This window comes from Malaclemys terrapin, chromosome 17 (genome assembly GCF_027887155.1).
Source record: "Malaclemys terrapin pileata isolate rMalTer1 chromosome 17, rMalTer1.hap1, whole genome shotgun sequence".
Classification (NCBI taxonomy): Eukaryota; Metazoa; Chordata; order Testudines; family Emydidae; genus Malaclemys; species Malaclemys terrapin.
In genome coordinates, this window is record NC_071521.1 from 22,261,443 (window position 1) to 22,278,752 (window position 17,310).

General features: G+C 42.2%; 1 protein-coding gene across 9 annotated transcripts in view; it reads right to left on the minus strand.

The window, feature by feature from the left end:
* ZNF618 (zinc finger protein 618) overlaps nt 1–17,310 on the minus strand; it is a 273,275-nt gene that overhangs the window by 76,450 nt on the left and 179,515 nt on the right. For 6 of the 9 annotated variants that reach the window (XM_054007913.1, XM_054007909.1, XM_054007914.1 and 3 more), the window contains exons 4-6: nt 17,095–17,190; nt 13,845–13,922; nt 2,473–2,511 (exon numbers count right to left, since the gene is read on the minus strand). In XM_054007913.1, the coding sequence (XP_053863888.1) occupies nt 2,473–2,511; nt 13,845–13,922; nt 17,095–17,190 (213 nt within the window). The remainder of the gene's footprint in view (nt 1–2,472; nt 2,512–13,844; nt 13,923–17,094; nt 17,191–17,310) is intronic. The other 3 variants (XM_054007916.1, XM_054007915.1, XM_054007910.1) reach the window with 1 other exon arrangement.

A 17,310-nucleotide genomic window follows, 5' to 3' on the forward strand; every position in this document is an offset into this window, starting at 1 on the left:
GAGAGCCTGTTAATATAAAGGAAGGGAAGATCCAAATTGGGTCACGGGGGATGGGACTGGAGCAGCAAGCAAAGCAAAAATAGCAAGGAAGGAAAGATAAATAAGAAGTTCTTAAAATAAATAAGAAGCAAACAGATTGACAAGGAAACAAGAAGGCCATTGAGAGGGAAACGGAGAAAATCCAGGGAAGACCAGTATTGCTCAGGGCGTCAATTCATCCACAAGGGAGAAAATGACAAAGCTGAGTAGCTTTATCATAGCAACAAGGAGGAAGAGGAAGGAAAGTTTTATCGGAAATTAGAACCATGAGAATTTACCAAGAGCAGCCCCAGCTGAACAGCGTAATATTCAGCTGAGAAGATAGTTTCCATGACAAATGGAAACTGTATGTGGAGCACAAAATAATTTAATACAACTAAAACCCTCCAGTTTCTCCTTCGTTTCTGGTTTTCCTTCCCTCGCTGTCATCAGGTGTCCTGCCTTCCTATACCCTGTGTCCTCTGACTTCACAGATAAAAAATGTGGGATTTTAATTCATAATGAGTGAGGCATACAAAAGCCTCCCCACATAACATGCAACGGGAGTTTCCGAAGCACTGCAGGAAACACAGAAGGGTCTGATGGCCAAGTCACGTGGCTGAATAACTAAACCGGTGACATTTAAAAAAACAAAACAAAAGAGAGAGTTGCCAAAACGCAGCAGGGCCTGCTGTTCTCCATGCCAGAATTCAGCACAAGGATAAGAGGCTGGAAAGACACTGGGGGATCACCCAGGACAAAGGGAAGCAACAGAAGGCTGCAGAGAAGCTACTGAAGAATGAAAGAAGAATTACTGAGCTAAGAGCCCACTGTGCATGGGAGAGGGAGAGGGAGAGGGAGAGGGAGACACCTGGTAAATAACACCACTGAGTCACTCAGTGGAGCAAAAGGGGAAGAGTAAGTCTGAGGAACCCATACCGGTCCCTGGAGTGTGCCGTGTTGGCAGCCTCAAGCATTCAAGTACCACGAGTGAGGCCTCAAAAAATCATGAGATTTTCTACAACTACTATGGCTGGAAACTTGCTTCTCTTTTTAAATGAAAGCTGAGAGTCTCACCGAATGACAAGCTTCCATAAGCTGTGGCTTTAAGAAAAACACTAAATAATTCAGAGTAGCAGCCGTGTTAGTCTGCATCCGTGTGTATATATATCTCCTCAATATATGTTCCATTCTATATGCATCCGAAGAAGTGGGCTGTAGCCCACGAAAGCTTATGCTCTAATAAATTTGTTAGTCTCTAAGGTGCCACAAGTACTCCTGTTCTTCTTTTTACTAAATAATTCAAGACTCTTGACAAATTCTTAAGAGTTGGAAACACCGAGTATGTTCCCAGTCAGGAAGAGTGTTTTACAAACTGGGAGTCAATTTATACTGCTCAGGTCACGAATGACCGTGCAACGTGATCGTCATCCAATCCCCGTATGACACCATGCCCGAGCACTGGGGAGGGCATGGAAGGAAGGAGGAATTCAGGATACACTGAGATGTCACCATTTCCTTGTGGCCTTGCCCCCCTACAAGCTCGGCACCACTCAAGGTGCTTAAAAGGGTGCATGACAAAACCGCCCCAAATGTCAGAACTGTCCGAGAGGTCACACAGCAGCAAAGCACTGGGGTAAATCAATAGAGTTAAATTTGCATTCACAGAACTATGTTATACCCTATGTATGTGGGGAGCGAGCGAGAGAAATAAGAACACTAGGGGAACAAAGGGGATGCTCGGTTGGCTTTATGCATCTACCACAAACAGGAAAGCACCTTTCCTGCACTGCTCTTAGAACTCTCATCAAACGCAGCTTCTCATTAGCACAGTGGAAGCTGCCCTCTTGTGGTATGCTGTGGAAAAGTGCAGTGAATGCAGCTTAGCAAAGCGGATCTCCCACACTGGCACAAGAGATCAGGACAGATACAGGGATTGGCATGATTGAAACAAAGACCCAGGGGCTGTCTGGACAATCGATTGTTGTCATTAATGGGTACCATTTTAATTCACAGGGGACTACAGGCCTCTCACAAAGGGGATGATGTCATCCCTGTCTGTCACTTTCCAATCCAACTCACCTGCGGCTTTTTTAAAGTTAGAGAATGGTCACATGACTGACTGCAATGCTGAACACAGCCCCTCCACGTCTCTCTTCTGATCTGCATAAGTAGCCGACATCACATAAAAGATCTCGGACACACAAACTCAGGGCAACGAGAGGAGAGTGACGAGCTAGATGTAAACTCCACAATGCCAGTACTGCAGTGAGAGCTGGAACACATCGCAAGCGACCCTAGATGTATCACTCAACAGAATGGAAAGAGATGTTCACCTGCTGCGAGGTAAAACACCTGCCCCGGAACATGCCCACAGCCATTGCACCATGCGCTCACACACGCCGTGCGCCAGTCCCCCCTCACACACACACACACAGAGAAGTTCGTACTTACTGCCTTGTGAGGCTCCTTCACCTGAGGCAGCTTCAGTGTCTGCAAAGAGAAAGAGCTGCACTTAGACTTGCCAGCACATTCTGTCAAACGTTTGACAACACACAGCGTCTTCAACGGTTTCCCTGGGGGGCTGGAGTTTTGTAATTCCTGGCTCCTCATTCTCTATCTTCCAGTCAAATTCCTCCTTTTTCTCTCTAACACACACGCCACGCAGCAGATTGAGCAGAGAGCAGGCCCTGGGGATGCCAACTCTCGACTGCAGGGATATCTGCGGCTCTGAACTCAGCCGAGCAGGCCCGGTGGTACTGGGGTCCCACTGAGGGAGGAGCACACTGGGAACCTTTGCAGGGCTCAGTCTGAAGGCTCTCTCCAGATTAAGCAGGCTGTGAAAGGCTGAGCTTCAGGAGGTGGGGAAGGGGACTGAGGCTTGACCAGGTCTTTCTCTCAAAGTGCAGCTGTTTTGGGGCGTTCGGTCGTGAAAGGCCTCCCGTCCAGAAACACGAGATTTGCTTTCATTTGCACTTTTCCGAACAAGGGCATTTCTCTTCTGACCCGTTACAATGGGCTGCTTTTTAAATGGAAATGTTACAACCTGTCACTTCCTCCTGCCAAGCACAGAAAGGCAGCGGCTTAGAAACCAGCTCCAAACAACCCAACAAGTAACAACCCAACAAGTCCCTTTGTCAGTGAGCCCTGGTCTACGCTACAGACTTCTGTTGGTATAACCACATCACGGAGGGGTAAATCCACACCCCTGAGTAATGCAGTTGAACTGACCGAACTCCTGGTGTAGACAACGCTATCGCGGGGAGGAGGAGTACTTACGCCGATAGGAGAAGTTCTCCCGTCTGCATAGGTAGCATCTTCACTAAGCATTACAAGGGCACAGCTGTGTGCAGCACTGTGCGTATAGCCACTCTTGACTCAGGGTTGTCTATCTGGTGTGCTAGGTGGGAGAGAGCTCTCAGATTTCAAACCTTGGGCTGGCTGCAGCTCAAGCTATTCTTCTCCCTCAGGTGTTACCGCTGAAGTGATCAGCAGAGGTGCTCCAACTGGAGCACTCTTGGCTTAAACAGGAATGAGCTGCTTGCAGGGCATTCTCTGCGAGGGCCCCTTGGCTCTCTGGACCTCTGTTCTCTAATGCAGTGATTCTCAAACGTTTGTGCTGGTGACCCTGGTGCAGTGATTCTCAAACGTTTGTGCTGGTGACCCCTTTCACATAGCAAGCCTCTGAGTGTGGCCCCTCCTATAAATTAAGAACACGTTTTAAAATATTTAACACCATTGTAAATGCTGGAGGCAAAGCGGGGTTTGGAGTGGAGGCTGACAGCTCGCGACCCCCCCACATTATAACCTCACAAATCCCCTGAGGGGTCCCGATCCCCAGTTTGAGAATCCCTGCTCTAATGGAAAGTGCAAGCCCCCCTCCCTTTTTTTTAAAAAAAGGAAGCTTCTGAGACAACCAAGCTGTTGGTGAGAGAGCAGACAGTCCCAGTGGATCTGTGGCTGGGATGGTCAGGAAGGCTGAGTGAGGTTTGCTCAACAGCCCAAGAGTTATTAACTGAATCTGTAAATGTAAATCCAACATTTTCTATTGAATGTTTGTTGAAATCACTGATGTGCCTAGAGTCTGGACAAGTGCTGTAAACACAGAAATATGAACACAAAATGTAGCGCTAATGCTGCCCCCCTAAGGGATGCAGAACTCCATACCATGCTGTCACTTTTCTGGATACTCTGGTCTAGATTCACAAGGGGATTTAGGTACTGTGACGTTCAATGTTGCAATGCCAGACTTTTAGGTGCCCAGAAAATCACTGGGATTCCCGAAGCCTGAGTTAGAGTCATAGCGTTTAAGGTCAGAGGGGACCACCAGATCTAGTCTGACTTCCTGGGTATGACAGACCACCCGGCACCCGCACACTAAACCCAACCTGCGTTTGGCACTCAGGCTCCCTGTACAATGAATGAATGGAGTCAGGCCCCTAGGAATGGGATTCATCGGAGCCAGCACACTGAGCTGCCCAAGCTATCCAATGGGAGCTGCCAAAGAGCGGTGTATGTCCTAAGGCCCACCCCTCTAGGAAGTTTGTGTTATGTCCAGGCTGGAGGAGGCCCCCTCTAGCTCAGCTGTGAACCATCTCCTCGAGTTAGGAGCCTAAGGTGTTTTTTGCCAGAAGCCAGAGGAGGAGGAAGAGAACCTCCCTGTGGTTACAACACTCACTTGGGATGTGGGAGACCCCCCACATTCAAACCCTCCCCTCCCCCACCAGCCTGCTGAAAAGGGATTTAAACTGGGGTTTCCCACCTCACACATGCATGCGCTAAGCACCGAGGTGGGATGATCCCTCAGTCTCTCCTGCTGAAGCTGTTCCCCTGTGGATACAGAAAGAGTCACTGGGCCAGACAGAGTGCAAACACAGGCATGACTCTATAGCCTGGTGGTTAAAGCATTCACCCAGGATCCAGTCCCCTGCTCCAACAAGTCTCTGTGTAGAGTTCGGTAGAAGGATGCCAATTTTTTTGTGAATCGCTCTGGGACTTAGGTGTCTGGGTGCCTGGTGTGGGGCTGCAGTACATATGTGCAGAGGCAGAAACATAGGTGCCTAGGGAACTTTGATTGCAAAAATTTAGGCAGTGAGTGAGCTTGGGCACCTACAGGCATAGGTGCTGGAACTAGGGGAGCTGGGGGTGCTCCTGCATCCCCTGGCTTGAAGTGGTTGCCATCATATGCAGGGTTTAAGTTTGGTTCAATGGCTCTCAGCTCCCCCACTCTACAAATTGGTCCAGTCCCCCTGCTTACAGGGCTTTTGTGAACACCACTGAGATTTAGGTCACTCAGGGAACAGTTAGGCATCTACATTCTTTTGTGAATCCAGCTCTTTATGCCTCCAAATTCACAGAGAGAGCACAGCTATGTGCAATATGGAGGAGGAGACCAGTGAGGGAAAGACGTGTACAAAAGATGGGACAAACGCCTTTGGATTTCCCTCTCCGACTGGTTAGCATTACACTGCAGCCTTCAGTTCCAGTGTCACTAATGTCGCACATGGAAAGAAAGCACTGACCAGAAACAGCACAAACCACGATTGTATTCAAAGGCCTGCATGAATGCAACGGGTAAGGCTGCAAGCTGAAAAAATTGTAAAAACTCAAGAAATGCAAATGCTTAGGTTTACAAAGCTACATTGAATTGTCCCATATTTCATAACCTATATTTTCAATTATAATCCAAAATATTCTGCATGTTCCATGAAAACAAGTTTGTTACTATGCGAACCTTAACAGTGGCACTTCATAGCTTTTTTGATATTTAAAGTGGTAACCCTAATTCATTAATACCATTTTTTGCATTTAATTTCTTTGGGTTTTTTTCTTAAAAATAAATAAAAATATAGGGCTGTGAATCCTGTATTTGTCCAATTCTGTTTTATTATTTATTGTGATTGATTAATGTAAGAACATAAGAACGGCCATGCCGGGTCAGACCAATGGTCCATCTAGCTCAGTGTCCTGTCTTCCGACAGTGGCCAGTGCCAGATACTTCAGAGGGAATGAACAGAACAGGGCAATTATTGAGTGATCCATCCCCTGTGGTCCAGTCCCAGCCTCTTGCAGTCAGAGGTTTAGGGACACCCGGAGCATGGGGTTGTGTCCCTGACATTTGGCTAATAGCCACTGATGGACCTATCCTCCATCAACTTAACTAATTCTTTTTTTAATCCAGTTATAGTTTTGGCCATCCACACAAATCCCCTGGCAACAAATTCCACAGGTTGACTGTGCATTGTGATAAGAAATACTTCCTTGTGTTTGTTTTAAACCTGTTGCCTATTAATTTCATTTGGTGACCCATAGTTCTTGTGTTATATGAAATGGTAAATTACACTTCCCTATTCACTTTCTCCACACCAGTCATGATTTTATAGCCTCTATCAGATCCCCTCTTAGTTGTCTCTTTTCTAAGCTGAACACTCCCCGTCTTTTTAATTGTTCCCTTATGGAAGCTGTTTCAGACACCTAATCATTTTTTTGCCATTCTCTGTACCTTTTCCGATTCTAGTAGGTTGTTTGTTTGTTTGTTTTTGAGATGGGGCAACCAGAGCTGCATGCAATATTCAAGATGTGGGCATACCATGGATTTGTATAGCGACATACGGATATTTTCTGTCTTATTTGCCTAACCCTTTTTAAATGGCGCCTAACATTGTTAGCTTTTTGACTGCTGTTTCACACTGAGCAGATGTCTTCAGAGAACTATCCACGATGACTCCAAGATCTCTTTCTTGAGAGGTAACAGCTAATTTAGATCCCATCATTTTGTATGTATAGTTTGGATTATGTTTCCCAATTTGCATTACTTTGCACTTACCAACACTGAATTTCATTTGCTATTTTGTTACCCAGTCATCCAGTTTAGTGAAATCCCTTTGTAGCTCTTAGCAAGTCACCTTTGGACTTAACTATCTAGAGTAATTTTGTATTGTCTGCAAACTTTGCCACCTCACTGTTTACCCTCTTTTCCAGATCCTTTATGAATATGTTGAACAGCACTGGTCCCAGTACAGATCCTTGGGGGACCAAGCTATTTACCTCTCTCCACTGTGAAAACTGACTATCTATTCCTATCCTTTGTTTCCTGTCTTTTAACCAGTTACTGATCCATGAGAGGACCTTCCCTCTTCTCCCATAACTGCTTACTTCACTCAAGAGCCTTTGGTATGGGACTTTGTCAAAGTCTTTCTGACTGATAGGAAAGAAGATATTTATATATATTTGTAATTATTTTAAAAATAATAAAATATGTAATAAAGTTTGCACACTGCAGTAAACTGAAGCACCTGATTAGAAATACACAAAGTCATCTATGGAACTACAAAGTCCTACAACTGTATTTCATCACAAATTGTATAGATTTGACATGACACCATTCCGTCACTAGCTGTGACACAGTGGAATTCTGCAACACATCATTCTGGAGTCCGCAGTTAACAACATACATAAACCTAATGAAAACTGAGAACTATGCATGCACAAAAGCAATTTTTAATAATTTGTTACTGTAATTTCAAACTTAGCAAGAAACAAGCCACCTATGAAATTTTAAAGTTCAGCTGTTTCTGAGTTATACATGTGCAGAAAAGTTATAATTATTTAAACAGGAAAAATATACTTTCCCTGTTTGTGTTTAAGTCAAAACAGTTTAATGAATGAAAGCCAAAACAATACCCACCCCCAAATCATCTTTGTAAAGTTTCTGACTTCACCAAATCTGTATCAATGCATTTCACTCAGCTAAAAAAAATCTACTGCATGTGCTTGGTACGTGATTTTCAAAGCCAGATAATTTGGTCAAATCAAAACCAATTTCCTCCAATACCAGAAACACCGTTTCTCCTCAAGGAGGAATTATCAGACTGTCAAATTTCAGTTTTCCACAACCAGTCATTTCAGCAGTACAGCTGTTCTAAAATAAGTCGTTAAAAATATATACGATAGGAAAAGTGTATTATTTCCATTCTCAAACAGCCCAACTGGTTCTCGCCCAATTAATTTTTTAAATCAACTTTGGGCAGAGACCAATACTGCAAAATTTCAATCTGAAACCTTTGCAAAGTTATCAGAGAATGAAAACAGGATTAAAATAGAAATCTGAACTACAGATGTCAATTCTGCTCCTGCTGTAATCATCGTAATGAACCAGATCCTGAGTTGGTGTAAATAAACACAGCTACAGTGACTTCTACTGAGCTGTGCTGGTTTATAACAAGCTGAGGATCCAGCTGGTGTACCCAGACTGAAAGACTTGTCAGTGAGTCCGATAGTACAGTTACTAAATCATTTAAAGCATAGAGTCATAGAGGATCAGGGTTGGAAGGGACCTCAGGAGGTCATCTAGTCCAACCCCCTGCTCAAAGCAGGACCATTCCCCAGACAGATTTTTGCCCCAGATCCCTAAATGGCCCCCTGCAGGATTGAACTCACAACCTGGGGTTTAGCAGACCAATGCTCAAACCACTGAGCTATCCCTCCCCCAGAGGGATGCTGTATAAAAACGGTGGTCATTCAGTCCAGGATACAGTTATTACCCCAAAAAAACCAAAGTATCCTCAAATTATTATAGCAGAACTGGTAGCACTTGCTAGAATTAAAGTTAAGTTGAGATTTGCTTTATAATCCTCTTTTCACTTGTTCATAACTATCTGAAAAATACTCTTTAAGGCAAATGTTTTCTGTTCTTGGTCTCAGCCCAGGTTTTTTCTTTTACATTTATTTTTTGAAAGTCTAGTAAAATAAATTCAATCGTTTTTGAGTTATGGAAAGGTGAAAGAAAAGGCAATTGTCCCACTTAAATGTTTAGATGCTTTTCTGCTCACCTCACTCAAATATAGCTGAACTATACAATTTAAAACATTCAGGATGGTTCCTTCCTACTGATGATTAGGCCCTTTCATGGTTTAAAAAGCTATAAACAAACAAAAAATACAGTGAGTTACAAGTACTTAAGAACTTGATTTCATGCACGTGCAGTAGCATTTGCTAATGCTGGCATCTATGATACTATCTATTGTCACAGCTAGTTAGTCTGGTGGACATTTCCCTGCAGAAATGCATTATAGTTTGAAATCCTTGTGCTCCAGCACAGTTTAGATGCTCCACAGGAGGAGGAAGTCATCTTGCTTTTGCAGGGCTTCTAAGCTCACTGCAAAGGATTCTTTCAGCTACTCTAACTTCACCATTTCTCCTCCACTGCCCTGTTATTTTTCCCTCTTGAAAAAGTGTGGAAGAGAAATTTCTTATCTGCCCTTCTGCTCCTGTGAAGATGTATTTACACTCAGGACAGGAAGTTTACGATGCTTTGCTCTCAGGCACTAGTACTTGAACAAAAGCTCCCGCAACACTTTGAACTCTCAAACTGCCAGGACCTCATTCCCTAGAAATGTCCAACCAGTTCAGAATTACGCGGGGAAGGCTCTTCTGTGTAGGTAAATGCCAAATTCTCAAACAGGAAACAAACCATTCCCAAGGATGAACAAATAATCTTGCCTAAGAGATAACATGCCACCCACAAAATAGAACCCTTGACCCCACAAACTGGGAGGGCAGTGGAGGTGGATGAAGACATAAAATTCTATGAAATTTCTTCTGAAAGTCAGAATTACAGAAAAGTATTTTTCCATTCTTTAGAGATGTCTTCAGCACAGGATTCTGACTTATGGAGCTGAACAGCTCAAAGGGGTGTTTTTCAAACAAGAAAAGAAACAATAAGTGAAGCATCAGGCAGCATGACTAGTAAAAAGATAGGCCCAAACTGCAATGAAAGTGGGGAGAAGATACTTGCCAAGAGCAACAGATAAGAAGCCTGAAATGGATGTGTCCTCCAGAAAACAAAAGCCAACTCCTGTAAAAAACATTCCAAAAAGAAACCAAACTCAAAGGAGCCGGAGAGTCTGTGATCCCCACACATCTTGGGGACACAATCTGCAGCACTGAATGATGACATTCCTCCTACAAGCCAACCCTGGCAATAATAACCCTTTGTAAAGTGGGGTGGACCATATGGGTGCTTTCTATGTAATCTGAATTGAAACAGGTCTGAGGCTGTCAATTGAAGTGTCCTGTCTCTGATGGTATAAGACCTTCTAGCTGTAGGCCAGCCAGGTCATAATGGAAAGACATGAGGTCAGACAGGGTCATTTTAATGACAGCAGAACCTACTGACTTGGTGTCAAAAGAAATACAAACCTTTAAAGACATTAGTCTTCTCCAGGGAAAAAAACAAAACAAAACCCTTTTAGTGAAGAAGAGAACTGGACACTTCTCCACCAAAAAGCACTAAAAAGCAATGGAAGAAAGAACCCCAAAGACGTGGTGAAGGTGCTTGGCGCAAATGAGCTGTTTGGCCTTGAAAAAGAGCTGGTGTGCTAAGGCCAGCTTGCCAAGAATGATCAAAAACTACAGAAACAGACAAGAAAAAAATGCTGTGGACTGACTTGGCTCAGGAAGCTCAGAGGAAGGGCACTGGACATCCCAGCAGTAGCATACAAAGTCAGAAGATCCAGGTGCTGAAAGAAGGTTCCCTTGCTGACCGCTGTGAAGAGGAAGTGACTACAAGATTCCAGGGGTGAGTTACTGGCAGATGGAGTGTGCACAAAGGAGGGAGGGGTAGAATTGTATGAAATTTTTCAATCAACTTTTTTTTTGTTAAAAAATGCAAGTTTGGCAACACTGAAATCTTTCACAAATTCATGCAGTTTTGACAAACTGTTTGTTTAGAAACAAACAAAAGATTCCAAGAAATTCAAAATTTCAACATTTTTAAATGAAATGTTTTGATTTTTTGCTTTGAAATGACTTTTCATTTAGAACCTTTCTGTGATTTTATTAAAAATTCAAGTGCTTAAAATGCTCAAAATCAAAATGAAATGTTTTGTCTCACTTGAAACTAAACCTTTCGACTTGTTGAAAGTTTCCAAAATTTTTGTGTTCAGTTCAACCCAAAACAAATTTTTCATCACGCTTCTGAAACTGCCAAAAAAGTAAAAAATCAGTTATGTGCCCAGCTCTAGTGGGAGAATCTCAAGTACCAGTGCCTTAGAGGGTCAAACAGAGCTGGGGGAGCAGTGTCACCAGTGGCTTTGGACTTAAAATCCGATTACGTGGACATAAGATTTTGAATTTAAAAACTCAGCAGTGAGGAAATGCCAAAGTTATGGTTGCATCTACAACGTTCAATCGGCCCATGTGCTAACGACATGGTCATCTTGTGCGGTTACTCATTACAATATAATAGACACTTTTTTCTCTACAACTTTATATACACATGTGAAGCATCTTGCAATACACTTCTTTCATTCTTGTATGGTTTCACTGATTTCATCCTCATTATTGGAATGGTCCAGTATATTGTGCTTAATGGAAAACATTCTCTCTACATGGTATTATGCTATTTACTATTTTTTCACCGAACATGTACAATATACGTTGAACAGGATATTTTCCCTGCGCAGGCAGATATACCTCTGAACAGTAATTTATTACTGTATCATCTCACAATCTATTTATCAATGAATGACATTTATAGAGCTCTGGCAATAGTAAATATTCATTTATGATTTCTTATTTGATTGTGTACATGAAGAAATAGCTAATTTATATCATTAATGTGATCTAGCCTCAAACGGCCTTAATAAAATTCAAGTATTATTTTCACCAAGTACCGGGTGCATGCTCTTAAAAATGGCGTGAAAGTTTATTTAATTTCAGCTAAGAATTTGTTGCACATGTAAACTGTGCTTGTTCACCTCTGATTTGCAAATTATTAACATATTTCTAAATTCACAAGTAGAAATAATTTGGAAATTAATTTGCTCCATAAACAGATATAAAAATGTATGTTTTCAGAAGCTAAGTATAAGATCCTGTTTCCACTAAAGGAAACACTCCTATTAACACTTGAGAAAGAGAGAGAGAGAGAAGATTTCACCCTAAGTATTCAATTGAATTAAAAATAAGCATGTCGTTACAATAAAATGTAACATACTATACTTAATCAATGATGCTACAGTGATGTCTCTGGACGCCAGCTGAGATTAGGGTCCCAACGTGTTAGGTGCTGTATAGAAACACAGCAAGGAATAGTCTTTGCCCCCAACTAATTTACAATCTAATTACTGTAGTTACTGAAACAATTAATGTTACAGTTGCAAACCTTTTATATGCCAACAGATAACGCAGTTCACTATTGCTTTATGTTTTGCTTCAACTATGGTATGCTACTAATTTGTAGTATTGCTTATATAAGTAACGGTCAGGGACTTTGCTGGCATTCACAAAATATTAGAACATGCTACCAATATGTATGTAAGGTTGTAGAAGAAATTGTATAATATTATACTGCATTATTTGAGAAATAGTATGTGACCATGTGATTAAAGGATGTATTATAGTATACATTCAGAAATGGGAAGAGTTAACTCACTCTTAACTCTCATATTTGCTGACTTCTGAGACTTTACATTTGTAATCTTCATCTTTAATATACATTATAATGTTTTACGCTGGGATTTTCAAAACAGCCATTGGGAATTGGCCACCTCACTCCCATAGGCTCCTTTGACAATTCCAGCCATAATCATTATGTAAAGGAAATATATCCAAAAACATGCAGATGTTATCACAATGTGGGCACTTTAAAAAGATACCCCTAAAATATTCAGAGAGACACACCTCAGTGCTAGTCTCTGAAGTGAAATAAATGCATCTGTATGCTTGATGTCCCAGTTTCAAAAGTCCATAATTCTGTTATTGCACAATCGGTTATTTTGTAATCGTATTGCTTCAAGAAAGTCAAAGCAGTGTTTTGACCATGCCAAGTATGCAGTTTTTCAATAAAGCCATTTCTGAATGACAACAGAAAAGTTTTACAACCGAGCGATGCTTTCCTCAAGGCTCAGATTACTTAACAATGGCCAGACTTCTAGAAATTTTTCACACAATATTCCCTAGACCAAGCATGAGAAATTTCATACCAGAAGTATCAGGGGGGAGCCGTTTTTGTCTGTATCCACAAAAACAATAAGGAGTCCAGTGGCACCTTAAAGACTAACAAATTTTAGGCATAAGCTTTCGTGGGTGGGTTTTTTACCCATGAAAGCTTATGCCCAAATAAATTTGTTATTCTTTAAGGTGCCATCGGACTCCTTGTGGTTTTTATACCAGAAGTACATTTTGAAAGTTACTGAAAAAAGGGATTTTGACTAGAAGTGCCATTTAGCAGCCAATGTTAAGAATCTCAGTAAGTATTTAAGTAATGACAAACATGATCATCATACATGTTTTACTTGTATAAAATTCCTTTCCTTAAAGACACACAAGTGCTTTGGATAATCTATTTACAACGCACCAATATCCTTAGAGATACTGAACCTTTTTTTTTGGCCTGATTTCCAACAAAACAGAAATGGATTAAAATATACAGGATTGGCAGGAATTTGGGGAGCCCTGGACAGATGCCTTCCATTACTACAGGAACTGGACTGCTGATTCGTTTGGAATGCTGCGTCAGAGAGGAACGCACCCACATTCAGCAGTGCACCCCAAATCACAGCCCCTCACAGGAAGAGAGTAAGAGACCCCTGTAGAAAATTTCACTGATATCTTATTTAAATTAATTGAACGTGGTAGCTCATGGTGATGTCCAGAAAGAATACTGCTGGAGCATGGACCCCCTTCCTCCTGACTGCAGAAGGGTTCATCCTAACAGTGGCCCTTGGTAGGCTCATTATAATGACAGGCAGTAGCAGCAGAGGAATCTCAAAAGCATGAATGTTAACCTCGGATTCTCAAAGGTTTGAGCAGGAGAGAGATACCTCTATGTGCCCGCACATGGGTCTGGAAACAGTTGTAATACTTGTATTTCTTCCCACATATTCCACACTCATAAGACCCTGAAAAACAGGACAGAAAAGTACAGATTACCATATTAAATCAGTAACAAGCAGACAGCCCCATGATACAGAGACAACTACAAACAGATGAGAGGACAGTGCAGCTGTCAGCAAGAGAGGGTTTGGAAGGCTTGTGGAGTTAAGTGCAGGGAATTTGTACTCCACTGTCCACCTCTAGATCCTTTCTTGCTGAGTAAGAGTACTTGACATATTTTGCTGCATTTATATTTACAGTATATCTTTATAATTTTATTTGGAAGAACCACTCTCAATGTAGCCTGAACTATGATTTAATAATAACAAATAATAATAATAATAATAATAATAATTTTCTAGTAGTCAGAATAAACCTTGAACTAGTATTTCCAGTTTTTTTATCTTCAAAATTTCTCAAGCAATGTAATTACCACACAAAGAGATTTGGTACGTATCCAGGAGGATACCAGATAGATTAAAATGAACTTTAGCCCTTTATAGGTAAAACTCTTCTGATTGCTGTATTTCCGCCTCTCAGTTTGCTTATCTGATCTCAGAAGATATGTATCTACAAGCAGTCAGCAGTAACAGACACACAAAAGTTGAGCTAGGAGAATAATTTGCAACGACAAAATTATTTGTCAATGAATGTAGCCTCTCCTGCTCACGGAACATTCATAAGCAGTTAGAGACTTCCTCAAATATATTTGTTATTTAAAATTCTTATACTTTAAAAAAAAAACCCTCTATGGATTGGTTGTAAATCATTCTTTGCAGTGACACACAATTTGTTAATTGTGCTGTTAGCTATGATTAGTCATGGAGCGCTGTTCCTGCTCCCTTTTAAGGGGGACCTGGGGAGGGAGGGGCGAAGAGAGAACATTACTTTGTGTGAATTTAAAATGTAATGTCCACAGCTATTTGATAATGTATCTTTTACATTTACTTTTCCTGACCATGCAGAGCCAGTAAAACTCATGGACGTGAGTAAACACCAAAGGAGCATGAGTGTGGCCAAAGCACACACTCATACAAATTCAAGCAAATATTCACCTGCGTCTTTTGTTTCTTGGTCATACTTGCTCAGCTGAGTGATGTCTTTCAAGGGAAAATGTCAACCAGTTATCTGTATACTGTTATTTATGTCCTTTCCTTCTCATGCAATGACCTGTCCCTTTTGGTTTGGGGGAAGCTGATTGGACTGCGTCCCTTTTGTTTCTAACAGAGCAGAAGTCTTCTTTGTCTCTGAATAAACAACATTGCTATGGGAATGCCCTTCGAGTTGCGAAGGGTATTTCTTCCTCGCCACTGGTGCTGAAACTGCAGGGGGCGCTCACAAGAACACACTACAGTACAGTGTGCTATAGCAGTGTCAGAGTAAGATGTCTTTTGAAACAATATTTAAAATGCTGTATTCGTTCTCGGAAGGGGAATCACACTCAGGGAGCGGAGCAAACCAAATCCACTCCCGTTTCTTAGCAAGAGATTTATTTTTTGAATATGAAAAGAGAGTCATAATCCCGGGGCCAGTCTGTAGCAGATTTTAACAAATTCAAAGTAGGCCAAATTTTGGGCCTCAACAGGTTGATATCATCCCTCTGACATCACTTTACATATTAAATGATTCATTATCCTTCTCCCCAAACCCAAATCCTCTTTTTATAGGAGTACTCAAAACCAGATATAATCAGTCAATGAAAATACTCTTCACCACTTGGGTTACAAAGGATAACAATTCCATTTGATTGTTAAGGATCTGTCACGCCAAGAGGAAAACAACATAACCAACAGCAATACCAGCCAAATACCCAGGGACAGCTTTGCATACGTGAAGATCATGGAGAAAACAAAAAGAATGAGGGGCTCTATTCTGATCTTTTTTAGCCTGTGCGTCTTTCTTTTGTATTTCTCCCCACTTCCCTGGAAATGGTCTCTGTCGCATGTAAGTACATTTAGTCGAGCAGCATTCCACAAAGAAAAAAAAATGGCCCACATATGTGACCACGTGTTGCCTTGAGGCAAAAACCTGAAGCTGAACTTGCATTTCCAACATGAACACAGGAGATTTCTCATCTGAAAACAAGTGTCCATGAATCTGATGCCAGAAGAGGTGAGAGGCTGTTAGTGCTGGCTATGGGCCAATGGATTTGCCAAGGCTGTTGATCCTCTGCTAGTCTGCCCTTTGGCTTCTCCTGGGCAGATCCTGCTAGTGATCTAAAATATGGGAGGGTGAGATGTGGACACATAGGGCCAAGATGAAAGACCCACCAAACTCCTTGTCACCTGTGACTTAAGCCAGCATTTGAACCCCAGATCTCCAAGGCTGAAAGGCCAGTGCTCTATATCCACTGTCACTGAGACCCTGCGGGTTTCCATTTTACTTTCTCCCCATGTATACACAAGCCACGTCCCTGACCTTTCACAGTACTGAACACTAAAATCACAGCTTCCACAAAAGCCTGGTATACAGGACGGCTTGTGCCATAATATAAAAGAAGCAGGAGGGCTGACTCAACCTAGACGCTCTTTGTGCTGATGTTCTCCTGGGCTCTGGGCTAATTTCCCAGAAGGTGTTTGCTCCACATCCTCAGATGAGGGTACATCTAGCCAACTCCTCTGAGCCCTCAAGTGGTAAGGTGAGAACAGTTAAAGCTCCATGCCCTGAAGACAGGACAACTTGTGGAGGTTGTCATGGGACCTAAGCAAATCCTGGAGTCCTCAGGTTGTAACAGAGAAACCCTAAAAATAGAGGCCTGTGTTTAGAAGATCCTGCACTGCAGTGCTTTTCGGGGAGGGGAGGGAGTAGAAACATCCACACTCACCCCCAAAATGAGAGAAGGTGGTGATGATTTGCCACGTGTGTGTTATTTCAGGGGGAGGAAAGACAAGGTGAAAAAAGACACCCTGCATGCTAGCGGCTTACAAAGAACATGCTTGCATGGCCTTGGGCACTGCTGCTATGGTCACAGAGCCACCCTGGGCTCTTGGCCATGTTGGGACCAGTCATGCAGGTTAACGCTGCCCGAGGTATGGAAAGAGATGGGGGCGGGGTGTGCACGGTTTATTGGTGTGTTAGACTTTGCCAGATTTTTTCCTGAGTCTTGTGTTTGGAATTTGTGCAACATGCCAGTTGCATCTAGAGCTTCCCCTTGCTCTGTGATCCCTGGTTAAACTTTCACACCCTTCCATCACATACCGGATGTGTATCTCAATGCATGGTCAAAAATCCAGGTGCCTGAGTATCGATTTCGTGTATATCCAACAGGAGAGCTGTGTTCCACTGCTTTTCCATCTAAATTGCACAAAAAAATCAGACAAGAGCCCTTAAAGTGGATGAATTTCCAAAAGATAACGAGGGTTGAAACCTAGTAAAAATGTCAAACACTTGAGTAATGTCCTGTGCGTGTACCAA